Raw genomic sequence first — 27740 nt, forward strand, 5'->3', positions numbered from 1 at the left:
TATATATATATATATATATATATATATATATATATATATATATATATATATATTCTCCACTCAGATTGCAACAGCCTATCACAGATTAGCCTTTCTGTCCATCATTTACCTGTATTTTGGCATGCTTGGCACCAGAAAGTTATGTTGGATCCAAAAGGATCCAAAAAGGCTAGGACCAAAAGTTATATTGGATCGGTTCCCAATGATCAAAGAGCTTACTGCCAACGGCTAGCCAGTCAGAGCGCGGCATACAAAGGTCAGGAACTAGCTGACAGACGCTGGTTGAAAAATGGCAGTAACCGACACGACATGAGTCGTTTTCAGCTCTGTCTTGTCAAAAGCACCACATATGATACGAAACAAGTTCACAAGTAACTTTAAATATCAGACAAACCAAAAAAGAGGCAAGCTGAAGAAAACGGAGTACTGAGAGAGAAACGTGAGGCAGAATCCAGCCAAGCACAGAGGGAGAGATCCTGTGTGTGTGTGTGTGTGTGTGTGTGTGTGTGTGTGTGTGTGTGTGTGTGTGTGTGTGTGTGTGTGTGTGTGTGTGTGAAGCTGCAGTGAGACATGTCTGTGCAGGGAGGGATGGGCGCTGTGTGTGACTGGCCAATCACAGGGCGCGAAGACAGTCAGTTAGCCAATGAGAATTTTCCTTCAGCACGAGCACAGATATTGATGCGTTTTATTCGGATCATGCTCGTGCTCGTCAAAAATGCTTTATCCGTACCAGATACTCGTCTGAAACTAGTATCCGGCTCAACCCTAGTAAGGTTAGACCTTACTTGTGTGAAGCTCCTTGAGGCAACTTTGTTGTGATTTGGCGCTATATAAATGAAAATAAATTGAAAAAGAATAATAGACAAAAAAAATAATTTATGTTGTAATATTTTTAATACCAAAGTTCTTTTTTAAATGTTTCTGTCAAAGTCTAATGCTGTGTTTACACATAGGCCGGACGTGTTAAGAATGTCATATTTGCATCATTGTGTCATCTGAATAGGTTTCTTAATACTGCATGATATTTGTGATTTTCCTGGAGCATGTTTTTGGCTGTCAAAAAATTCACAAAAGAATCCATGAATGTCACGCACCACCCTCATTTCGCCTCATGCCGTGGAGGTTGCAACTGAGCGTGTTGATCTGTCTTGATTAGTAGTGATCCTTAATAGAGCATGATAGCGTTCTTCTCTGATGTGCGCACAATTAAATCCTGCTGCACCGCATTCAGTTTCATTGCTGCAGTATGCTGAAGAAGGACAGTGATGCCAGGTCGGCTAAATGTTTTGTTCCAATGCTCATCAGCGCGCTCCTGCAGGTGTTCCACCTGCTGCTGCTGCTGTGTGTGATGTGTGGAAAAACGCGCGAGATGAGAGCCGCGTGGAGCCACATATCTGGCACGCTCCGTCTCCTCCTCCTCTCTGCGCCACTCCATGGCACAGAGCCTAGCTAAACATGGAGTCACAAAGTTCTGCTGCTGTGGATTTTGAGGAGCAAACTGGAGTGATCTGAATTGTTTAGCAGGTGTGTGTGTGTGTGTGTGTGTGTGGAGACAATTCACCTTATTCACAACATGGCAGCAATAGCGCGGAACATTATTCTTGACTGTGCGTAATGGTTCCTGATAATTCGCCAGCAACACATGCCATTAATCGTAACATGTGGTAACAGGTTGCAGCAGTTCCTGAGGACACCTGAGCAACACATGCTGCCATCCAAGCAACGTCTTGTTCAGGGACGTCCCTGCTTATTTCAGCAAGACAATGCCAAGCCACATTCTACATGTGTTACAACTGCGTGGCTTCGTAGTAAAAGAGTGCGGGTACTAGACTGGCCTGTGATGTAACACAGTGGTAAACAAACCACTGTCCACGTTTTTGTTTTTTTTGTTTTTTTGAAAGGTGTTGCAGGCATCCATTTCAAAATGAGTAAATATTTGCACAAAAACAAAGTTTATCAGTTTGAACATTAAGTATCTTGTCTTTGTGGTGTATTCAGTTAAATATAGGTTCAAGAGGATTTGCAAATTTTCAATTTCAATTTATTTTCATTTATATAGTGCCAAATCACAACAGAGTTGCCTCAAGGCGCGTCACACAGGTAAGGTCTAACCTTACCAACCCCCAGAGCAACAGTGGTAAGGAAAAACTCCCTCTGAGGAAGAAACCTCAAGCAGACCAGACTCAAAGGGGTGACCCTCTGCTTGGGCCATGCTACAAACATAAATTACAGAACAATTCACGGATGAATATTCAAGAAATGCTGTTGGTGCACAGGACAGGAGGGTCGCCAACACAAATACAACTCCCATCTCTGGATGGAGCTGCACCTTAAACAGAAAAAATGGAATCAGGCATCAGAAAGACAAAAAATGCTGTATAATTTGCCAGCATTAATCAACAAGAAAAACAGAAGACATACTAAGGTGATCGCCGGCCACTAGCCCTAAGCTTCACTAAAAGACCCAGAATTTAGGTAAAGTTGAGGCCGCGACACACTCCGTTTACTAATAAAATGAATTAAGAGAGTAAAAAGCGTAAAACAAAACTCTACCAGTATGCTAGCCATATGAAAGGGAAAATAAGTGTGTCTTAAGTCTGGACTTGAAAGTCTCCACAGAATCTTACTGTTTTATTGACGCAGGGAGATCATTCCACAGAACAGAATCATTGTATTCTATTTTTATTTGCATTTTACACAACATCTCAACTTCATTGGAATTAGGGTTGTAGAATACAACCACCATTACAAGCTTATTCAAGGACCCATATCCAACCATTTTTTTTAAAGTGTGTGAGTTAAAATTTCACCTGGTTGCATTTGTGTGAGTTAGTGCAGTGCCATGTGTGAATAATCTGAGTGATTTCAGTGGCTGTTTCTTGTGAACAAAGGGTCAGAGTCTTACTAAGGAGCCCTTCATCTTACTGGTGTATTAAAATTTCACCTACCTCTCTTTACTACACATGCGCATCTCCCCATTGTAATGAGTTCCCCGTCATCTGATTACAATATTCTGCTTTAAAGACATTGTACTGTATGTACATGCAAGTCTTTACTTTTTTAATTGAAAAGACATATTACTGTATTTTTATGTAAAGACAAAACTTGCCTGGATTTTCTGCTTTTCTTCGGGGGTGAGCTCAGTTCGACGGGTGAGGTGCGCATTCACAATTGCGATGTGGAGCTCATCTTGAGGGCACACAGTTACCCGTTGAGATAAGCTCCACTACCGAAGAAAACCCACATAGGTTTTGTCTTTACATAAAAATACAGTAATAATTGTCTTCAGTTTAAAAAAGTAAAGACTTGCATGTCTTTAAGGCAAAATATTGTCATTAGATGACAGGGAGCTCAGCTCATCACACGTAACTCGATTTGCGCTACAGAGATCAGCTCGATGGGGGAGTATTCTTGACAGAACAATGGACTGATCGTGAGATAACAAGCCTGAAGCAGGTGCTGTATTGTGCAGTCTGCATTTAAAAGTGACCCTGTCGCGGGAACAGGTCCACTGACGGCGTGAGGAATGTCGGACGACCCCTGCCAGTGGTGCTAATGCCTGCGTGGACTTCTCATTTTCTTTATATTATTATGTTTGATTTCCTGTTTTCTGTTTCTTCAGTTATGCAGAACTTTGGAAAACCTTGTAATTGTTAGAATGGCCCAAGCAGAGGGTCATTGTTTTGAGTCTGGTCTGCTTGAGGTTTCTTCCTCATTATCATTAGGGGGAGTTTTTCCTTCTCACTGTTACCTGTGTACTTGCTGTAGGGGTTGGTAAGGTTTGGCCTTACTTGTGTGATGTACCTTTAGGCAGCTTTGTTGTGTTTTGGTGCTATATAAATGAAAATGAATTGAAAGAACAAAATTAAAAAAAACATGCAGTAACAATGTACTTTGCCATTGGAAGGTAATGTAGAATGTGATGTAACCTTGTGATTGGCATTTTCACATGTCTTAAAACCTTCTATATTGAACAGCTTGAATGAAATAGTTTTCATCACAGCACCAACTTCATATTTGGTACATATATCATTCGCCTTGCTCTTTTCACTGATCTAATTTGTTTTCTGGTGGACCGTGTCATAGTTTTGCTATAAGCATTCAAAATACAGACACGACAAGCTTTTTTCCATTTTTAGTGCCTATATATCATCAATCAGTCAACATTTATTTATAAAGCGCTTTATAGCACAGATAGTGTCAAAAGTGCTTAACGTAAAACACAGATCACAAAAATAAACACACCATACAATAAATTTAAAACAGCACATAAAAACAAAACATGTCACCCTCCTCACTAGGTGTTAAAAGCAACTTAAATAAGTCTTTAATTTAGATTTAAAAAGTGCTAAGTCGAGGGGTAGCTTGTTCTACAGTTTGGGGCCATGTACCGCCAAAACACGATCACCCCAGAACACCCCATTTTTTCACCCCAGAACATCTACGTAATGCTGGCCAGATGTCCGTAATGACCTACTGTAAGTGTGTAGAGTTAAAATTTCAGACAGGTAAGGAGGTGCAAGGCCATTAGTCACCTTTTAAAAACAAACATTAAAATTTTAAAATCAATTCTAAAATGAACTGGCCCTATATCTTAATTTTTCCTCGCTAAACCCTAAAGAGCATATGTCTGTGAGTAATACTTACCTTTTTATGTTAAACTGACCTGTTATGGTCTTCTGAAACAGTTGATAAATGTATTTTATAACTTAAAAATGGGAGTGATGCTAATGTGTTAGCATGTCTATGGCATTTTCAATGTTAAAGTTAGCATTAAGCATCTCGGCACGTTTGTGTGCATTTGTTTTTTATTATTTATTTTTGTTTACATATTAATAATAATAGCAAAACAATAATAATAGTAGTAATTAATAATGCTACAATACAATTTTAGATGAAGAGACAAGATTCAAGATTCAAACAACTTTATTGATCTGTAAGAGGGATCGAAAAAGAGATAGAAAAGCACAGGGAGAGAGGAGGAGATGCGACCGCGCTTGCCAGAGTCCCAAGCCAAAAAGAACCTGTTAAAACACAACAGAAAAGATAAAACCAACTAACAATGAACATAAATCAATAAATATAGAAATAAATAACTGTTTCCTGTGAACACCTAGTGACTCTTAGACCTCCATTCCTGTATCCTGTGAAAACACATTCATTTTACGTATTTTTTTTTTTTTTTTGGTTTCTACAAGATCTGTGCTGTTTGGAATTTTACAGTGTCTGTTAATTTTAATACTTTTGACGTTAAGAAAAGTGAGTGAGTATGGTCTTGATAGCCAAATGACCCATATTGCCCTTTTTTGAAGGATCGTTAGTGATTTGATCAACCTCATGTAGTTATTGCCTCAGATCTCTACACAGTAATTGAAATCCGGTAAGACACTGGAACAGTGTAGATGCTGAGTGATTTGTGATCCAGAACATGTTTTACTTTTTTTAACACTGAAATGCTTCTTGATAATTTGGTTTGTATATATTAGATGTATGGTTTCCAACTAATTTTCTCATCTATTATTGCCCCAAGAAATTTATTTTTATTAACCCTTTCAACCTGCACTCCATCTGTCTGTATTTGTACTTGCTCATTTGTTCTGCAGTTCCCAAATAACATTAGTTTTGTTTTATTTAAGTTTGATGACAATTTGTTTCAGTCAACCATATTTTCAGTTTGTTAATTTCTTCAGTGATGTCCTCCAGAACTACAACCCCTGGCAAAAATTATGGAATCACCGGCCTCGGAGGATGTTCATTCAGTTGTTTAATTTTGTAGAAAAAAAGCAGATCACAGACATGACACAAAACTAAAGTCATTTCAAATGGCAACTTTCTGGCTTTAAGAAACACTGTAAGAAATCAGGAAAAAAAGTTGTGGCAGTCAGTAATGGTTCCTTTTTTAGACCAAGCAGAGGGAAAAAAATATGGAATCACTCAATTCTGAGGAAAAAATTATGGAATCATGAAAAACAAAAGAACGCTCCAACACATCACTAGTATTTTGTTGCACCACCTCTGGCTGTTATAACAGCTTGCAGTCTCTGAGGCATGGACTTAATGAGTGAAAAACAGTACTCTTCATCAATCTGGCTCCAACTTTCTCTGATTGCTGTTCCCAGATCAGCTTTGCAGGTTGGAGCCTTGTCATGGACCATTTTCTTCAACTTCCACCAAAGATTTTCAATTGGATTAAGATCCGGACTATTTGCAGGCCATGACATTGACCCTATGTGTCTTTTTGCAAGGAATGTTTTCACAGTTTTTGCTCTATGGCAAGATGCATTATCATCTTGAAAAATGATTTCATCATCCCCAAACATCCTTTCAATTGATGGGATAAGAAAAGTGTCCAAAACATCAACATAAACTTGTGCATTTATTGATGATGTAATGACAGCCATTTCCCCATTGCCTTTACCTGACATGCAGCCCCATATCATCAGTGACTGTGGAAATTTACATGTTCTCTTCAGGCAGTCATCTTTATAAATCTCATTGGAACGGCACCAAACAAAAGTTCCATTATCATCACCTTGCCCAATGCAGATTCGAGATTCATCACTGAATATGACTTTCATCCAGTCATCCACAGTCCACGATTTGCTTTTCCTTAGCTCATTGTAACCTTGTTTTTTTCTGTTTAGGTGTTAATGATGGCTTTCGTTTAGCTTTTCTGTATGTAAATCCCATTTCCTTTAGGCGGTTTCTTACAGTTCGGTCACAGACGTTGACTCCAGTTTCCTCCCTTTCATTCCTCATTTGTTTTGTTGTGCATTTTCGATTTTTGAGACATATTGCTTTAAGTTTTCTGTCTTGACGCTTTGATGTCTTCCTTGGTCTACCAGTATGTTTGCCTTTAACAACCTTCCGATGTTGTTTGTATTTGGTCCAGAGTTTAGGCACAGCTGAGTGTGAACAACATCTTTTGCAACATTGCGTGATGATTTACCCTCTTTTAAGAGTTTGATAATCATCTCCTTTATTTCAATTGACATCTCTCGTGCTGGAGCCATGATTCATGTCAGTCCACTTGGTGCAACAGCTCTCCAAGGTGTGATCACTCCTTTTTAGATGCAGACTAACGAGCAGATCTGATGTGATGCAGGTGTTAGTTTTGGGGATGAAAATTTACAGGGTGATTCCATAATTATTCCTCAGAATTGAGTGAGTCCATATTTTTTTCCCTCTGCTTGGTCTAAAAAAGGAACCGTTACTGACTGCCACAATTTTTTTTTTCTTGTTTTCTTATAGTGTTTCTTAAAGCCAGAAAGTTGCCATTTGAAATGACTTTAGTTTTGTGTCATGTCTGTGATCTGCTTTTTTTCTACAAAATGAAACAACTGAATGAACATCCTCCGAGGCCGGTGATTCCATAATTTTTGCCAGGGTTTGTATCTGCCAAGCCAGAAAACTGCTAGTAAGGGCAGAATACTACTAGAGTGATTTTGAATAAGGAAAGTTGTGTTTTTTCCTCACCAAAATGGGTGCTGCAGTTTATTGTCTGGAATAGCCCCAAATTGCATTTCAGAGCTTCTAGAATTCAAAAATGTTCGGGGATGGGGGCGCATTAATTTCGTTTTTCAGCTTTTTGTTTTTCTTTTTCACCACTTTCATCCCTGTTTACATCACGAATACAACTAAATAATGATGACAATGCATCACTCCCATTAGTCCTCATAGGCAGACAGATTTGCAGATCTGCATGGCAATGAAAGGACAGGTTGTGCTGAGCTACAATTGACCCCAATGGCAAAATGTGCAAACAAAATAGAATAGGCCCAAGAATAGAACCCTGTGGCATTCCACAACACAGGGGAGCAGTTGATGAGAAGTCACCAATGATAACAGAAAAACGTATAAAAGTATAAAAAGTATAATTTTTGTCACAGATAGCTATAACATGTTTTCCTGATAGTACTATAACACGTCTCATAGATTAAAAGGAATCAGACATCTGGTGTCCTTTAAATCGGGAGACATAGAGAGCCCAAACTGCTACAAAGGACAAATGTGCATTCCAGGAAGCCATATTTGGCACACCATAAATCTGCATATACAGTGGGGCAAAAAAGTATTTAGTCAGTCCCTGATTGTGCAAGTTCTCCTACTTAGAAAGATGAGAGAGGTCTGTAATTTTCAACATAGGTACACTTCAATTATGAGAGACAAAATTAGGAAAATCACATTGTAGGATTTTTAAAGAATTTAATTGTAAACCATGGTGGAAAATAAGTATTTGGTCACCCACAAACAAGCAAGATTTCTGGCTCTCACAGACCTGTAACTACTTCTTTGAGAAGCTCTTCTGTCCTCCACCTGTTACTCGTATTAATGGCACCTGTTGGAACTCGTTATCTGTATAAAAGACACCTGTCCACAGCCTCGAACAGTCAAACTCCAAACTCAACCATGGCCAAGACCAAAGAGCTGCTGAAGGACACCAGGAAGAAAATTGTAGATGTGAACCAGGCTGGGAAGAGTGAGTCTACAATAGTCAAGCAGTTAGGTGTGAATAATCAACTGTGGGAGCAATTGTAAGAAATGGAAGACATACAAGACCATTGATAATCTCCCTCGATCTGGGGCTCCACGCAAGATGTCGTCCCATGGCGTCAAAATGATCATGAGAACGGTGAACAAAAATCCCAGAACTACATGGAGGAACCTGACGAATGACCTGCAGAGAGCTGGACCAAAGTAACAAAGGCTACACACTACGCAGAAAGGGACTCCAATGCCTGCAGTGCCAGGTGGGTCCCCCTGTTTTAAGCCAGTACATGTCCAGGCCCGTCTGAAGTTTGCCAGAGCACATGGCTGACCCAAAGTAAATTTTGTTCATATGACAGAATTTGGAACCTTTTTCTACACTTAGTTTGATACATGAGGCCTCAGTGCTCCAGACAAACTTTTTGTTTTCCTTTGATGAAGCATGTTATGGCTCAATGACCTTGCATGTTGATGAATAGGGGTCTGAATTTGCATGCCATAGTTTTGCATTAACGTAAGTCACCCGCATGGTGTGCACAGTCCATGCATTTTGATTATTGGTCCCAAGCCTCTGTAAGTGAGGAAGAAGCAGGACATTGTACAACCCCAATTCCATGAAGTTGGGACGTTGTGTAAATGTAAATAATAAAACAAGAATACAATGATTTGCAAAATGTCTTCAACCTATATTCAATTGAATACACCACAAAGACAAGATATTATTGTTCAAACTGATGAACTTTATTGTTTTTGTGCAATATTTGCTCATTTTGAAATGGATGCCTGCAGCACGTTTCAAAAAAGCTGGGACAGTGGTATGTTTACCACTGTGTTTACATCACCTTTCCTTCTAGCAACACTCAATAAGTGTTTGGGACATTGTTGACATAGAAAACCTGCAAAGCCTACTTGTAGTACACTGAAAATTCACAGGAGGTATTGATAAGGGAATTGATAAAGAATCAAATCTATAGTGGCATCAATATCAATACAGTCTTATCAATACCCATCCGGAGAGCTGGTGGAGTAGAGCAGGTGGACTTGAAAACATGTAGGGTAGGCTCCCTCCAGAAACAGATTTAGGCAGCTCTGTTCTAAGTCATTAGTGATGACTGTGAAGTTGGAAATTGACAGGGCGATGATGAATGTCATCAGTGCATATCAGGATTGGCAGTTATAGACACTATGTGGGTTAAACCTGGTAAAAGCATCCTGTCAAAATCAGGTTTTAGACAGTTTTGCCAGCAAAAAACACAAAACATGTCTAAAACTGGCCAAAACAGGTTTTTGCCGGTTTGTTCTGGTTTGTTCCATTCACCGAGGCGGAGACGTAGTCTTTCCATTGCACGAGTGGGGGGAAAAACACAACACACACATATATATATATATATATATATATATATATATATATATATATAAAGCCTAAAATTGATCCTTGTCATTTGATATTTTATTAATTCGTAACAAGAGAAAAGGTCTTACATTTTGGTGTACAATAGTGTTCAGAATAATAGTAGTGCTATGTGACTAAAAAGATTAATCCAGGTTTGAGTATATTTCTTATTGTTATATGGGAAACAAGGTACCAGTAGATTCAGTAGATTCTCGCAAATCCAACAAGACCAAGCATTCATGATATGCACACTCTTAAGGCTATGAAATTGGGCTATTAGTAAAAAAAAAAGTAGAAAAGGGGGTGTTCACAATAATAGCATCTGCTGTTGACGCTACAAACTCAAAACTGTTATGTTCAAACTGCTTTTTTAGCAATCCTGTGAATCACTAAACTAATATTTAGTTGTATAACCACAGTTTTTCATGATTTCTTCACATCTGCGAGGCATTAATTTTGTTGGTTTGGAACCAAGAGTTTGCTGGCTTACGTGTGTGCTTGGGGTCATTGTCTTGTTGAAACAACCATTTCAGGGGCATGTCCTCTTCAGCATAAGGCAACATGACCTCTTCAAGTATTTTGACATATCCAAACTGATCCATGATACCTGGTATGCGATATATAGGCCCAACACCATAGTAGGAGAAACATGCCCATATCATGATGCTTGCACCACCATGCTTCACTGTGAACTGTGGCTTGAATTCAGAGTTTGGGGGTCGTCTCACAAACTGTCTGCGGCCCTTGGACCCAAAAAGAACAATTTTACTCTCATCAGTCCACAAAATATTCCTCCATTTCTCTTTAGGCCGGTTGATGTGTTCTTTGGCAAATTGTAACCTCTTCTGCAGATATCTTTTATTTAACAGAGGGACTTTGCGGGGGATTCTTGCAAATAAATTAGCTTCACACAGGCATCTACTAACTGTCACAGCACTTACAGGTAACTCCAGACTGTCTTTGATCATCCTGGAGCTGATCAGTGGGTGAGCCTTTGCCATTCTGGTTATTCTTCTATCCATTTTGATGGTTGTTTTGCGTTTTCTTCCACGCATCTGTTTTTTTTTTTTTTTTTACCATTTTAAAGCATTGGAGATCATTGTAGATGAACAGCCTATAATTTTTTTGCACCTGCGTATAAGTTTTCCCCTCTCCAATCAACTTTTTAATCAAACTACACTGTTCTTCTGAACAATGTCTTGAACGTCCCATTTTCCTCAGGCTTTCAAAGAGAAAAGCATGTTCAACAGGTGTTGGCTTCATTCTTAAATAGGGGACACCTGATTCACACCTGTTTGTTCCACAAAATTGACGAACTCACTGACCGAATGCCACACTACTATTATTGTGAACACCCCCTTTTCTACTTTTTTTTACTAATAGCCCAATTTCATAGCCTTAAGAGTGTGCATATCATGAATGCTTGGTCTTGTTGGATTTGTGAGAATCTACTGAATCTACTGGTACCTTGTTTCCCATGTAACAATAAGAATATACTCAAAACCTGGATTAATCTTTTAGTCACATAGCACTACTATTATTCTGAACACTACTGTACATAAAATGCCTCACTGATAAAGTTATTCATTATTAAAGAGGACTCAACTATTATGAACAGTTCGCATGAATTGTTTATACCTGCTTACTGTGTTACCATTGTTTATCATGTATTAATCTGCTAAACCTGCCATCCTAATTACTATTTATTTATTTATGTTCACATGTCACTGGTGCTTTGATGTCAAGAGGTTCCAAATGGTCCAAACAAACTTTAAATAACAGTCCAATCCAAAATTGTTCTCAATCACCTTGCAAAAACAGGTAGTTCAAAAACAATAATGACGATGTAGTCTGTACCCGATGCCGAGCAAAAACAAACCCGCCATGTTTGTTTTAAGCAAACAGTCAGATATCTGTTAGGATTTGATTGGCTGTGCACCTGAGTTAGCAAATCAGCTTGTGGCAGAGCAGGGAGAGGTGGAAAATGTGCAGGTTCAGGGGTCCTTGAGGATTGGATTGAGAACCCCTGATTTAAAGCATCGAGGTCAGCGTTACTTTCAGTTTTGTTTCGATCCTTTTTGTGCTCTTGATTTGCTGTTTTTTTCAGTTATCACTGTATGACTGGTACCTTACATGTCGGCAGTGGACCAATAGCTGTAGAAACGTGTGTACGCCAGCCATGATTTTTGTGTGGCGCAGCACACATTTCCACGGTCATATCCCTTTTAATACATCTGAATGACAGTGTGGAGGCGGATGTATGCCTTTTATGTATACACAGCCTTTGTATATTAGGTCCCTGGCCATTCTGAGTAGAAACACCTGACTTGATATTAAAGTAGATTTTTTTTTTTGTCTTTTTTGTTTTTAGATTAGTTGTACTAGTAGTATATCATTGAGTGATTCTGGTGTCTTAATCTATCCTGTAGCACCGGTTTCTAAGGATGACCCAAAATTAAAGTAAAACTGAAATAAATTGTTCATAATGACTTCTGAGAGTTTTTCCACGGAGTCATTTTCATTGAAAACTAGTTTCTTTGTCAGTTACTTGCACACGGGTTCACACAACAGACAGACAGCATGCCCCTATCAGTTAGGGTTTTTCTGGCTCAAAATGAAGCTGAATGGCTGCCCAACATGGCAAGATGCCTGCTCCCCTGCAGGCATCTTGCTTATGGCACATGTACAGTTAGTGTTCAGAATAATAGCAGTGCTATGTGACTAAAAAGATTAATCCAGGTTTTGAGTATATTTCTTATTGTTACATGGGAAACAAGGTACCAGTAGATTCTCACAAATCCAACAAGACCAAGCATTCATGATATGTGCACTCTTAAGGCTATGAAATTGGGCTATTAGTAAAAAAAAAAAAGCAGAAAAGGGGGTGTTCACAATAATAGTAGTGTGGCATTCAGTCAGTGAGTTCGTCAATTTTATGGAACAAACAGGTGTGAATCAGGTGTCCCTTATTTAAGGATGAAGCCAGCCCATTTTGAACATGCTTTTCTCTTTGAAAGCCTGAGAAAAATGGGGCATTCATTGTTCAGAAGAACAGCGTATTTTGATTAAATTATTAAATTATAGGCTGTTCATCTACAATGATCTCCAATGCTTAAAAATGGACCAAAAAATCAGAGACGCGTGGAAGAAAATGGAAAACAACCATCAAAATGGATAGAAGAATAACCAGAATGGCAAAGGCTCACCCATTGATCAGCTCCAGGATGATCAAAGACAGTCTGGAGTTACCTGTAAGTGCTGTGAAAGTTAAAGACGCCTGTGTCAAGCTAATTTATTTGCAAGAATCCCCGCAAAATCCCTCTGTTAAATAAAAGACGTGCAGAAAAGGTTACAATTTGCCAAAGAACACATCAACTGGCCTAAAGAGAAATGGAGGAATATTTTGTGGACTGATGAGAATAAAATTGTTCTTTTTGGGTCCAAGGGCCGCAGACAGTTTGTGAGATGACCCCCAAACTCTGAATTCAAGCCACAGTTCACAGTGAAGACAGTGACGCATGGTGGTGCAAGCATCATGATATGGCATGTTTCTCCTACTATGGTGGTTGGGCCTATATATCGCATACCAGGTATCATGGATCAGTTTGGATATGTCAAAATACTTGAAGAGGTCATGTTGTCTTATGCTGAAGAGGACATGCCCTTGAAATGGATGGTTCAACAAGACAATGACCCCAAGCACACTAGTAAACAAGCAAAATTTTGGTTCCAAGCCAACATTAATGCCTCGCAGATGTGAAGATATGAAAAACTGTGGTTATACAACTAAATACTAGTTTATTGATTCATAGGATTGCTAAAAAAGCAGTTTGAACATAATAGTTTTGAGTTTGTAGCGTTAACAGCAGATGCTACTATATTGTGAACACCCCCTTTTTACTTTTTTTTTTTACTAATAGCCTTAAGAGTGTGCATATCATGAATGCTTGGTCTTGTTGGATTTGTGAGAATTTACTGAATCTACTGGTACCTTATTTCCCATGTAACAATAAGAAATATACTCAAAACCTGGATTAATCTTTTTAGTCACATGGCACTACTATTATTCTGAACACTACTGTACATACAGTCTTAGTTTGCAGATTACTTCAGGAAAAAGAAAAGAATTGAGAAATTATTAAAATACAGTTTATTTACAAAATGTAAAGTGCCTTGTTCAATTTGGCCCTGTTCAATAGATAAGGCAGAGCTGATTAGTTGTCAAATACAGTATAACTGACCTAACCCGTTATCACATAAACTGGGTACTCGCACCCACCAGACAAAAGTAAAAGTCCCAGTGCTTTTGTATGGTTTTCCGTGTAATAGACACTGTATATATTGGATTTTGTATGACAGATTTTCACTCACATCGGACAAAACGTCCCATTCCATTGCAATGCATTTCCATTAAAACCCCTCACGTGTATCGGACAGAGCGTGCCCAGTCGTAACAGAAGTACGAAATGAAGTTCAGCAAATTGCGTACTGTATTTTATTGATTACAAGCCCAGACATTTATTTTTTTCAAATCATACTCAGGCCGGGCACCTAAACGAGGCAGGCCTTTATTGAAGGCTGGTGATTATTAACAAAGTGCAGTTTGTTGCCTGCATTTTAATATGGTGTTTCACACATATCCCTGGGTGTCGCGAACCAAAGACAGCCGTTTTAAATCATATTCCTCTGCGTGGAGGCGAACCCTTTCCGTAGCCTGATGCGCACCTACTTTAATGACAGAGACTGCAAGCGCTGTGATTGGTCACTTTTCTTGTTGTGCAAGCTGATTACATTTCGATCATGGGTTAAATAGAGGAATGTTTGGCAGAAAAGTCCGCAAATATAACCAACTTTACACCACAGAGTCGGAAAAAGATGCTCAAATGACCCACAATACGTCTGTTAGGAGGTTGATGATTATATAAAGAAGGGGAACTCGTTCAGGGACAAGTTGATCCAGAAAAAGCCACTGTTCCTGCAGTAAATTGCATTAAGACTCCCATCAACGTGACAGAGAACTTTAAAAGGGTCATACGCAAGTCGACGTCTCTGCATAGCTACTGAGTTATTGGAATTATAGAAGCATAAATGAGGCTTTAGGATTTTAAGGCATCACTCCGCAGCAGAAAAAGAGTGACTCAACCAAATTTAATGCCTTTTAATGCACATAATGTGCACCGCTTATTTAAGGAAGCCGTATTTTTTTTCTGAGGAAGTTGTGACCTGGCCATTAAATGAGGCAGGCACCTATTCAAGGTCAGGCGTTTAATCAAAGGAAATGCGTAAGCCTAATTGGTACTGGGGATTCCCAGTAGATCTTTTGGCACCTCCTGCCTGTAACTAATCTGTTACGTACATATATGTTACAGATTTTGTCTATTGTATACATATAGTGAATTTTGTCCATTTTATACATATAGAGGATTTCGATTATAACGGACAAAACTTGCTGGTTCATCTGTAGCTATTCTGAGTTTTACTGTATATTTTTTGGATTGCCGTTGTTGTTGTTATTGCAGTTTGCTTTGTGCAAGTAGAATTTAGAAAAATACAGCTCCTCAATGTCAAATGACTGATCGTGAGTAAAAATCTTAATTTTAAATTACTTAAGATTTTAAAATGTATGATTATTTTTCTGTTGATCCATTAATCAGTTAATCTCCACTTTAAAGCTTAGTGTTGTTAGTATTGTGTGCTTCTTAGCTTTCAATGATGAAGAGTATGAAAAGCTTTCATTTAATAATATAAATTCACTTTCATAGCTGTATTTCATTGGAGCCTATTCAGATAAGCCATTTCTATCCTGTACATCATCAAGCAAAGCTTACACATTTTACACACGCGCTATCTAATCCTCAGCAGGGTTGTCCTGTGCAAGTGGTTAGGCAATGGTAATAGTAAAACCCTCCTCAGGTGATGAGGAATAAGTGATCTCCGGTCTGTGCTTTTGGATTGAGAACATTTTAATACAGATAGGCAGAAAGCTAGGCTGCAGATGGCAAGAGCTGGATGTCAGTGTCACAAAAAGTATAATGATTTAGACCTTTAAAGTTGGTTAAATAGGATTTGATTGTCAATCATGTGTCACTGCAGGTTGCATCAGGCAAAGGCATACTGTTTAAAAATTTAAATTATCATCATGAGTAATTTTATCTAAGTAGTTGTCTGTCTTTATCTGTGTCTCACCCTTCTGTTGTGAGTGTGATTAAAATGGATATTTGAGCATCATTATATAACAAGGCAACAAAAGACCATGGGCAGTCACACAGAACAGGGGCCAGATAGTACTTTATCCTCCTCTAATGGATGCATTGCTGGTTTTGTGGGTTTTCATGTTGAATGAGTTTCAGAAAACAGAAAAGGGATTTGATGTACTTCTTAGTAATGTTTTCTCTTTCTTTCCACATTTTCTCTACACTGTTATAATAACAAACCCTTTGGCTTACTCAGTAACTGCTCTGTTCCACCACCCTTGACATGTAGTATTTCCATTCATTTGTCTTGTTTATTGTCAGCTTCAGTCAGCTAACTTCCAGCCTGCTTGCTGTAAAATGTGTTTTAGCCATTATTCCCACTGTCTGTGTTAGGCCAACAATCTGTTGACATTCAAGTCACATTATACAACCCCTGGCAAAAATTATGGAATCACCGGCCTCGGAGGATGTTCATTCAGTTGTTTAATTTTGTAGAAAAAAAAAGCAGATCACAGACATGACACAAAACTAAAGTAATTTCAAATGGCAACTTTCTGGCTTGAAGAAACACTATAAGAAATCAAGAAAAAAAGATTGTGGCAGTCAGTAACGGTTACGTTTTTAGACCAAGCAGAGGAAAAAAATATGGAATCACTCAATTCTGAGGAAAAAATTATGGAATCACCCTGTAAATTTTCATCCCCCAAACTAACACCTTCATCAAATCAGATCTGCTCGTTGACATTGACCCTATGCCATGACATTGACCCTATGTGTCTTTTTGCAAGGAATGTTTTTGCAGTTTTTGCTCTATGGCAAGATGCATTATCATCTTGAAAAATGATTTCATCATCCCCAAACATCCTTTCAATTGTCCAAAATATCAACATAAACTTGTGCATTTAGTGATGATGTAATGACAGCCATCTCCCCAGTGTCTTTACCTGACATGCAGCCCCATATCATCAATGACTGTGGAAATTTACATGTTCTCTTCAGGCAGTCATCTTTATAAATCTCATTGGAAAGGCAACAAACAAAAGTTCCAGCATCATCACCTTGCCCAGTGCAGATTCGAGATTCATCACTGAATATGACTTTCATCCAGTCATCCACAGTCCACAATTGCTTTTCCTTAGCCCATTGTAACCTTGTTTTTTTTCTGTTTAGGTGTTAATGATGCCTTTCATTTAGCTTTTCTGTATGTAAATCCCATTTCCTTTAGGCGGTTTCTTACAGTTCGCTCACAGACGTTGACTCCAGTTTCCTCCCATTCGTTCCTCATTTGTTTTGTTGTACATTTTTCGATTTTTGAGACATATTGCTTTAAGTTTTCTGTCTTGACGCTTTGATGTCTTCCTTGGTCTACCAGTATGTTTGCCTTTAACAACCTTCCCATGTTGTTTGTATTTGATCCAGAGTTTAGACACAGCTGACTGTGAACAACCAACATCTTTTGCAACATTGCGTGATGATTTACTCTCTTTTAAGAGTTTGATAATCCTCTCCTTTGTTTCAATTGACATCTCTCGTGTTGGAGCCATGATTCATGTCAATCCACTTGGTGCAACAGCTCTCCAAGGTGTGTTCACTCCTTTTTAGATGCAGGACTAACGAGCAGATCTGATATGATGCAGGTGGTTAGTTTGGGGATGAAAATTTACAGGGTGATTCCATAATTTTTTCCTCAGAATTGAGTGATTCCATATTTTTTTCCTCTGCTTGGTCTAAAAAGTAACCGTTACTGACTGCCACAATCTTTTTTTCTTGATTTCTTATAGTGTTTCTTAAAGCCAGAAAGTTGCCATTTGACTTTAGTTTTGTGTCATGTGCTGTGATCTGATTTTTTTCTACAAAATTAAACAACTGAATGAACATCCTCCGAGGCCGGTGATTTCCATAATTTTTTGCCAGGGTTGTAGTACATCATTTAGTAGGGAGTTCACTTTGGCCAAGCCACTGAGGGAATGAAAGGTTGTTTGGGGAGCGCAAGTCTCTTGACCAAAAATGGTAGTGTGGTGTGGTGTGCATGGTGGAGAAAAGAAAATGTCAAATGCGACACAGAGGCTCGACACTGTTCATGCTTATATACTCACACATTCAAGACATATGCATATTTATAGAGGGACATTTGAAAGCTAAGGAAATTTGTGACTGTTGAAATGAAGACCATCTGTGAAAGAGCTATGCATTTTAAGATTTTACTTGCGTTCTTTCTCTCTGCAACTTAGTTGTTGTTTGACGAGCTCAAGTATTTATTTTTGTTTTCCTCTTTTTTTCAGGGATGAATGCAGCTGTACGTGCTGTTGTGCGGATGGGATTATATGTGGGTGCAAAGGTTTATTTCATTCATGAGGTGAGTCTGACACTAGTTCAGATGTAGAATTTATTATTTTTTATCGTAGTCGCTACTAATGATTTATGCAGGGCTGTGAAAACTCCACGGGGGCGGTGTTAGTGATGTACTCTTTAATCGTGAACATCACTGAGTTTTTAAAATGCTTATCGCAAAGCGTTCTTTTTTTACGACATCATGTAAGTTTTATAAGTCCGCGGACACTGATCTGTGTGTCACAGATACAAATTAGTTTCCTCAGATCCGCGGAGTTTCGCAGAGGAAAAATGCCACTCAAAGTGTAGCCGTTACGACAGTTGTCGTAAAGCAGGACTGGTTGGTTGCTGCGGCGACGCTGTGTGGCTAACATGTGGATATCCCAAACTTTTAGAGCTTTCAAGTTTTTAAAAGAAGATTTGTGCAGCATGTATGTGTCACGGACCGACGTCACACAGAGAGAAGATGGCGAGAAAGGACTGTTTGGAAAAAAGTCTGATAAGGACAAGAATCGTGGAATTGTCGCTGGCTTCATCAACACACCTGAAGATAAAAGAAACTGGAAAAGTGAACTGTGCCATCAGGAAACACGGTAAGAATTTTTTCTCTCCCTAGAAAATAAACATTCTGCTGTTCAAACAGGATTTTAGACAAGATTATGTGACTTTTTTTCACTAATCTAGACTTTCTTTCATTGTAAAAAAGACATTGTGGCTTTGAATGGATTTAGGCTACATGAATTTACACAAGAATATAAGTGACTTTTTACTATAAGGTATGTTATTGATATTTTGCACCATGATTTTCCAAATATTCTACAACTTTAGCTGTGGGTTTTTTGAAGTCTTCATAAATTTCATATAGTTTTAATTGTTCTGAGTAATGCATATTTGGTTTACAATTAAAAGACAAAATCATTCCAGGTCCTACTTCCATGTCATATTCTGTTATTTCAGCATCATCATTGACAGGTCAAATAAAAGGTTTAATATAGGATAATTTAAATATACACTAATTTTGAGATGCTGAAAAAGTATCATTAGACAAAAATTTAATTCTGGGGCCCCACAGGGCCCTAGACCCCGGCCCCTGGGGAGCTGTACCCCCCCCCCCCCGACTCCCTGTAAATTTTCCTTCCTCGATTTCACAATTTTTCATTTCACTGCCCTGTTTATGTAATTCAAGTATTAACCATTGTCACCAAATGAATACACCCATTCATATAATGTTTACAAAGTTCTTCACTACAGCTCACTTATACAGCTCTGTTGCAAAAGCTTATTTTCAGTTCCAGGTTTGGCCCAATATATACACCACTTTTTAAGGTGGTGTATATATTGTCATTGGTCGGTGTCTTTTTTTTTTTTTTTTTTTTTTCTTTCACTTCTGATCCCGATACCTGAATTTGGATAGCTGCTGATACTGGTACTATTCCGATACCAGAGCTCTGTTTGCTTTAATATTATTATTATCATTATTGTTGATTTTATGCAGGGGTGGTGGCCAAGTGGTTAATGCGCTTGGTTTCAGTTCAGAAGGTTCCGGGTTCAAATCCCACCCCTGCCACATTTCTCCATGTAATGTGGAGTTGTGTCAGGAAGGGCGTCCGGCATAAAACTTGTGCCAGTTCAACATGCAGATCCACCTTGGATTTGCTGTGGCGACCCCAAGTGTTGATTTTATATGAAGATATTTTGTCTCCCCAGTTATACAGTTTCATGATGAAATGGTATAGAGGATGACCTTCTTGAAAAGACGGCCTGAAAGTTCAGCTACACTTTGCCAGAAGGTACATCTAAGATGCAAGCCTAGATCTGATATACCACCTCATCATGAAGCTGTACAACTGGTGAAACAAAATGCAAAACATGCACTATGCATAATTTCTCCAGTCACAACCAGAGAATCCAGTAACTTTTTCTGCGTTGTCTGGGTGTCTTGTAGCGTTCCTCATTCTTTCCTTCTTGCACAGTGAGTCTGTTTTTGAGAACTATCACCTCTGTACATATTTACCATGGAGAGCCATACTGTTTGTATTTCTTCGTGATTGATGTAAATAAAGTCCAAGACGTATTCAGTGACTTGGAAATGGTCATGTATCCATTCCCTCAATTGTCTGAAGAAAACTGGCAATAAAACTGATTATTTACAGGTATTATACCAAAGTGTTCCATGACTTATGCAACCCATTGTCTTAGCTTTTCTATTTTTAATTAATTTATATCAAGTTGTAGAGATTTGCTTTCAGTTCGAGATTAAGGAAGCTGATTTAAAAAATGTTTATTTTTGTATTTGAAATGGCATAAACAAATTAAAATGTGTGAAATACCAAGTGTTCCAATACTTTAGCAGGGCACTGGACTGTAAGTGTTCAATCAGGCTGCGAAATCTTTTGTTTTCTAAAATTGATAATGGTTGGTCATCGAGTACGATGAAATTGAGCAACTTCTCTGTCATCTTTTTGTTTTTACATTGTCTGGTGGAAGTTTACCTTGTTTTTGGAATGACTCCAGAACTGATTCGTGCTGGACCGGCTCCGTTCGTCTGTCTGCCCCCGGCTAAAAACATCCACGGGCTCTTTAATGTGCTTTTTCAAATATTTGCTGTATTGTAGGTAGGGATGGGTATCGAGAACCGGTTCCTTTTGGGTATCGTTAAGAAATGATTCGATCACCAACATCAATAAGCTTTGTGCTTAACGATTCTGTTATCGGTCTCCTTCAGAGTGGCCGTTGTTTTGGGGGTGTTTGTCAGGAAAATGATAATTTCCTCTACATTGATTACAGACCCTGCTTGCGGGTCCGTAATCAACTTTTCTGCAGCTCGGCTTTGCTTTGAACCTTGAACCAATCCAAGCAGTGGTTCGCAGATTGAAGCAATGCTTCGATCTATTGCTTCGTTTATTCTTTCTTTCTTTCACTTAATTTTCCCTGCTAAAATCCTAAAGACCATACGTCTGTGAGTATTATTTACCTTTTCTATGTTAAACCGACCTGATATGGTCTTCTGAACAGTTGATAGATGTATTTTATAACTTAAAAATGGGAGCGATACTAACGCGTTAGCATGTCTATTGCATTTTCAGTGTTAAAAGTTAGCATTAAGCAGTTGCAGCTGTCATCACGTTTGGGTGCATTTGTTTTCAAATTGTAATATTTCTTAAATTTATTTTTGTTTATATATTAATAATCTGATTATTATATACAATATATACTTATTATATACAATTTTAGAGAAGAGACAAAAAGAACCTGAATAGAACACAACAGAAAATATAAAAGCAACTAACAATGAACATACATAAATAAATAAATAAATACATAATACAGAAATAAATGTGTTTCCTGTGAACACCTAGTGACTCTTACAACCTCTATTTCATCCCTGTCTTATTTAAGTTTAATGACAGTTTGTTCGGTCAAACCATATTTTCAGTTTGTTAATTTCTTCAGTGATTTCCTCCAGAACTATCTGCCAAACTAGAAAAACTGCTGCATCCTAGTAAGAGCAGAATACTACTGGAATGAATTGAATAAGGAAAGTTGTTTTTTGTTTTTTCTCACTAAAATGGATGCTGCACTCACTGCAGTTATTGTCTGGAATAGTCCCAGATTGCATTTCAGAGCTTCTAGAATTCAAACATTTTCATGCCGTGGTGTTGGGGGTAATTTTTGGGTTTCAGCTTTTTTTGTTTTTCACCACTTCATCCCTGAATATGTCAATCGTGAGTCACTTTTGTGCGGATTAAAGTTACTAACTGGGACTCCTGTCTTGTTGCGAGAAAGAAACGAGGAATCGTCCTCCGTTCTGTTCACAGCAGCTCCAAACGCTGCGCGGCTCTCTGACGAGTCAAGTTAGAACCAATAGAATCCAGTCTGAATTAATAAACTTCAAAGCGAAACACCGTTTTATTTTTATTTATGTCCAGAGATCAAGGATACACTGACCAATTTCATATTTATTTACTTTAAGACTCAATGAAATACATAGAAAACCTGTAAAGCCTACTTTTAGTACAAAATTCACGAGGTATTGATAAGGGAATAGATAAGGAATCAGATCAATAAGCAGAATTGATAATGGCATCGATATTGATAAAATCCTATTAATACCCATCCCTAATTGAAGGTCACGTCAGAGCTTCCGCCTCTCGGTACAACAGCGTTGCAAACATTGCACGGTTGGTTTGTGGTGTTTCTAGTGTAAAATATTTCCACACAGTGGACATGTTGTGATGAAATGTTGGTCATCTACTTAATGCTCACCTGCAAGCTGGCTGCAAACTGCGGAAGGGACCTCCTGAACAGAGGTGTGGCCCATTACTCTGCCTCTCATTGAGACACACCTCCACTCATGAAATCCATCCCGTACCCTGCTGCCAGCCAGCACAGCAGCCAGCAGGATGTTTTAGTAGAAAACATACACAGATGTGGTTCCTGGATTGGAAAACTCTGTAGGTTGGATCTGAAATTTTTGATTTGCGAATTACGTTGGTATCGGACCCGATACCGATAATATCATTTATCAGTTGTTCACCAATGAATATGGCTTTATACACCCTGAAGTCGGCCGAAGGGTGTATGGTTTTCTGAAGGGAGTAAAAAGCCATATTCATTGGTGAACAACTTGACGATTTTATCATATACCTATAAATGATAAATGCACGCAGAACACAATGCGCGTGCTGTCCCCTTCGCTCTCTTCCTCCGGGGGTAGGATGCGGGACCCACAAAGAACATCCAAGTCATGGCATGGAGCTCTGCGACTGCGGTTACTGAGACCATGCATCGGGCACTGTGCATCAAAACAGCGAGCGTAATCTCTGGACCTGTTGTTGGAGTTGGATGCAGCTCGGCACAGCAGACGGGGGTGGTGGAGTGGCCCGCTACGGCGCTTACCGAGCCCGCAGACTCAGTAAGCGCATCGGAGGCAGTGAGAGCAATCGCAGTGATGCGACCGGTGCCACGCGACCGGCCCGCCTGATAAGGATGCAGAACACAATGCGCTGTTAAAAAAAATGATGAGACACCATAATGGATATGAAATCTTGTGTTTTCAAATCTTCATTCCAGACATCAAGATTGAAAAATAAATCTTAACATGCAGTCCCAGTTATTGGGAGCTGTGGCCGCTGCTCATGCAGGCAGCATGCAATGAGACGCCATTACAGATTTTGCCACAAAGGCCGTGGCATTCTGAAAGTAACGTTGAAACACTTGAAACAGATGAAGCATTATTCTTCAGCAGAAAGACAGTTTAAAGTGTGACAGTTCCATCAAGATGAAATTCAAGTGGGTTCTGTTTGAGGAGAAAGATCAAAACAGCGACATTTTTAATCATCTTTTATACAGTGCACCACGGTCTCACAGACCAAATGGTCCCCTCTAAAAATCGGTCCACCCTGCCTTCACTGCGCATGCGTCATCAGCCGCCATTCATGGATTATCAACTCATTTCTTCTTAAAACTGTACTCCAGTCATCATCTATCTCAGTGACAGATATTTGAAGCTTTTGCACTTGGCTATTATAATATAGATTGATATTTGTTGGCAATTTTATGTGTATTCTTTTTGGGGTGCATATTAACCCAAATAAATCCAAAACATACACCTACATGTACTCCTTATTTACTGACAATTTTCTTTAACATGTCTCTTGAGGAGAATTTGTTTTGAGGGATCTGGCGTTTATATATTTTGAAGTTTATTCTTTTTCTTTACAGGGATATCAGGGAATGGTGGATGGTGGGGAAAACATAAGAGAAGCCTCATGGGAAAGCGTCTCCAGTATGCTACAAGTGGTGAGTAGTTATTATTGCCAACATTCCAAGCATTTCATGTGTGAGACTTCAAATGGCAAATTCCCACTTGTATCAGTGGAGGTTTATTTGAGAGGTGAAGCATTTTAAATTACAAATGAAGTACAGATGATTGGTTAACTGTTTCATCTACAGCCCTCTCACATGTACAGTAAAAACGCTTCAGGTTATTTGGGACATATAAACTAGAAGCTATTGTAATTGTCACAGATTGTGGGTGCGTTCAACAAAAACAAAGTAAAGGCGACAGACAAAAACCAACAGCAATGTGTGATTTATATATCTACAACATCATAAGTGATCATAAATTGTCACACTGGTCTATGATTACTACCTGCAACAATATTGCTATCAGTTGTGCAGGGATGAAAAAATGTCTGCTTTTGGTGGATTTCCACTTTTTTCCATCAGGCATCTTGTTGGGGCAGCAAGGGGCCCTTGAAGTAAAGCTGTTGGTTTTTACTTCACATTCTCTTCATTTTTCTCCCCGCTAAAACCATAAAGAGCATTTGTGTGTGAGTAATATTTACCTTTTTATGTTAAACTGACCGTATTGGTCTTCTGAAACAGTAGAGTATTTTATAACTTAAAAACGGAGCGATGCTAATGTGTTAGCATGTCTATGGCATTTTCAATGTTAAAGTTGCATAAGCATCTCGGCACATTTGTGTGCATTTGTTTTTTATTTATTATTTTTGTTGACCTATTAATAATATAGTTTTCATTCGTTCATTCATTCATTTCATTGTTAAAGTTAGCATTAAGCTGTTCCCTGTCAGCACGTTTGCGTGCAATTTGTGTTCAGTATATAATTAATGACGCGTTTGTTGATGTAAAAGGAGTCAATGCATTACAAATTGTAATTTTTTTTTAAATTTATTTTGTATTTATATGTTGTAGCTTCACAGTGAGCATCTCAAACTTACCTGGTGACTCATGGATTTTAATGTTGACTATTTATTGAAGGTTATTTTGAACATAACAAAAGAAATGAGTGAAAAGTGATTGTGATCCAGAACACGTTTTGCTTTTTCTGGTTTCCAGCTGATTTTCTCATCTGTTATTGGGTTTTGTAATTTTGGGTTTCAGCTTTTTTTTGTGTGTTACCACTTTTCATCCCTGGTTGTGTTACATATAAACAACTATTGCATCATTTTTGTTGCATGCGTTGAGAAAGCCATTAACAAACAAACAAAGGTAATAGAGAGCGATGTATACGAGACAAACATGAAGTCCAAAGATTAAGAGTTCCATAGTGGTTGGGAGGCTACCCTGTAAGATTCCGGCAGGTCCTGTGTGTTGCTCAGAGTGACTTGAAGCAGCAAATGTACTTCAATTGTGTGTTGTTTTGGTAAGGCTGTGATGTGAATGGCTAAAATGCCAAAAAAGAAAGTACTCTTATTTAAAACACATGTACATAAAACAATTCAGTCTGAACAGATAATCACTGAGTATTGATCTACCTGGTTACCAGGGTGGCACTGTTATCGGCAGTGCTCGCTGCAAAGAGTTTCGTACCCATGAGGGGCGTCTGAAGGCAGCTCATAACCTGGTACAGCGTGGCATTACCAATCTGTGTGTCATTGGTGGAGATGGTAGCCTGACAGGAGCAAACCTCTTCAGGAAGAATGGAGTGGACTGCTGGGAGAACTGGTGGAGCAAGGTACTACAGAAGGTTCAACATTCCTGCTGCTTTACCTTATTCAAAAGGGCCATAGCTTTCTTAAGTTAGACCCTGATGTGGTGCATTGAAAACTTGCATACTAGTTGTAAATACCTGTTGGTAAGACCAGCCGGTGATATATAGTATGACTGTCTTTAATAACTGGCATGTCAAACTGCAATTTTGTGTGTGTGTGTGTGTGTGTGTGTGTGTGTGTGTGTGTGTTAAGCTGTCATTGTCATATGCCACAAATCTAAGCACTGAAATTTTTTTTCCATATTTATTTCATTCATTTAAAAGAAAAGCAGAATGAGTACATTACAAGACACTGAATGAAAAGGAGCACGAGGAGAAGAAACAGTCTTATATTTTCTGCCCCATTTTACAATACAATCTTTCAATTTTAAGCATCATTATTCAACATTTTACAGATTACATTTTTTGACTTTGTCACATATCACGGACTTATTTCATAATTTTAGCCATTATTTAAAAGATTCACATTTTTAACAAGGTTACATTTTAGACTTAAAACATTTTAGACCTTATTACAATGTACATTTTAGACTTTGTCACAACCCACTGACTTATTTCATAGTTTCATACTTACTTAATACATCTAGTTTAATACGTTTTTTAAATAATTTAAGCGAACCTGTGATTTCTTTGATTTCTTTGTTGAGGTTGTTCCATAATTTACACCATTCACTGCAATACTCCATTCCTTACTTTGGTTCTAACTACTTACTCTTTTTCAAACATATTTTGAATGTTTATTGGTAAGGTATTTTTATTAGCTTGGTGCATTGTTTGTAATATTTTCAAATCAACTAAATTATGAAATTTAAGTACCTTATACTTAATGAATAATGGATTAGATGGATCTCTAAAACGACTATTGCTAATCATTTTTAAAGCTCTTTTCTGCAGAATAAATAATGGTTGTGTATAATTTTTACATGTTGATCCCCAGATTTCTACACAATAAGTTAAATATGGACAATCAATGATTTGTACAATGTTAACAAAACCATAACTATTCACACGAAAATTTTACTTTATGCAAAACAGCAATGGCTTTTGCTATTTTCCTTTTGTGTAATTTATTGTGACTTCTATGTAAGATCTTCATCAATCATTGACTGCTAGAAATTTTGTTTCTTTTACCCTTTGTATGTCCATTCCATCTATTTTTAATGACACATCATTTTTTTCCACTCTGTATTTGTCTTATTAAGATTTAGGTGACAATCTGTTTATATCAAACCATTGTTTAACTTTTCCAACTCTGTATTTATCACTTGTACTAGTTCCTGTATATCTTGATCCAGAGTAAATAATGTTGTATCATCAGCAAATAATATGCTGGCCAAGTACTTTAGATACATCACAAAGTCATGATATACAAATTATACTAGTATATATGGGCTTAGTATAGAGGGCTTCACTCTACTAGGGAAGGTGGCGCCATCTTATCTCTGAACATAGAGTTGATGCAGGGAGGGTTAACATTAGGTTCTACAGCAGGTGTGGGTGTGAGTCCTTAACTTAGCGAGGGAAACTAGCTCAGGAATCCACTATGGTGACCAGTGTAGTCTGTGTGCCAGGAAAATAAATTTTTCATGGTGAGACTGACACGTTTCAGCGACATGCCCATAAAGAGCATAGGAGGGACATGCTTGCAATTTAGTGCCTGTTAGGAACCATGGATAACACTACAGCTGAGTGTACCCCACTGACTGTTTCTGCACTGTATCAAATACCTTCAGCCTGTGTGGAACTTCATAAACCCAAGTCTAAGCTAAGGCATCTTATATATATTACACTGGAACCACTTCCTAAATCCCAGCAG

General features: G+C 38.3%; 1 protein-coding gene across 1 annotated transcript in view; it reads left to right on the forward strand.

Moving 5' to 3' along the window:
• pfkpa (phosphofructokinase, platelet a) overlaps window positions 1-27740 on the forward strand; it is a 138406-nt gene that overhangs the window by 15774 nt on the left and 94892 nt on the right. The window contains 4 exon segments of the mRNA XM_034171886.1: window positions 18357-18430; window positions 24130-24207; window positions 25700-25844; window positions 25847-25888. Of these exon segments, the coding sequence (XP_034027777.1) occupies window positions 18357-18430; window positions 24130-24207; window positions 25700-25844; window positions 25847-25888 (339 nt within the window).

This window comes from Thalassophryne amazonica, chromosome 1, assembly GCF_902500255.1.
Source record: "Thalassophryne amazonica chromosome 1, fThaAma1.1, whole genome shotgun sequence".
Classification (NCBI taxonomy): domain Eukaryota; kingdom Metazoa; phylum Chordata; class Actinopteri; order Batrachoidiformes; family Batrachoididae; genus Thalassophryne; species Thalassophryne amazonica.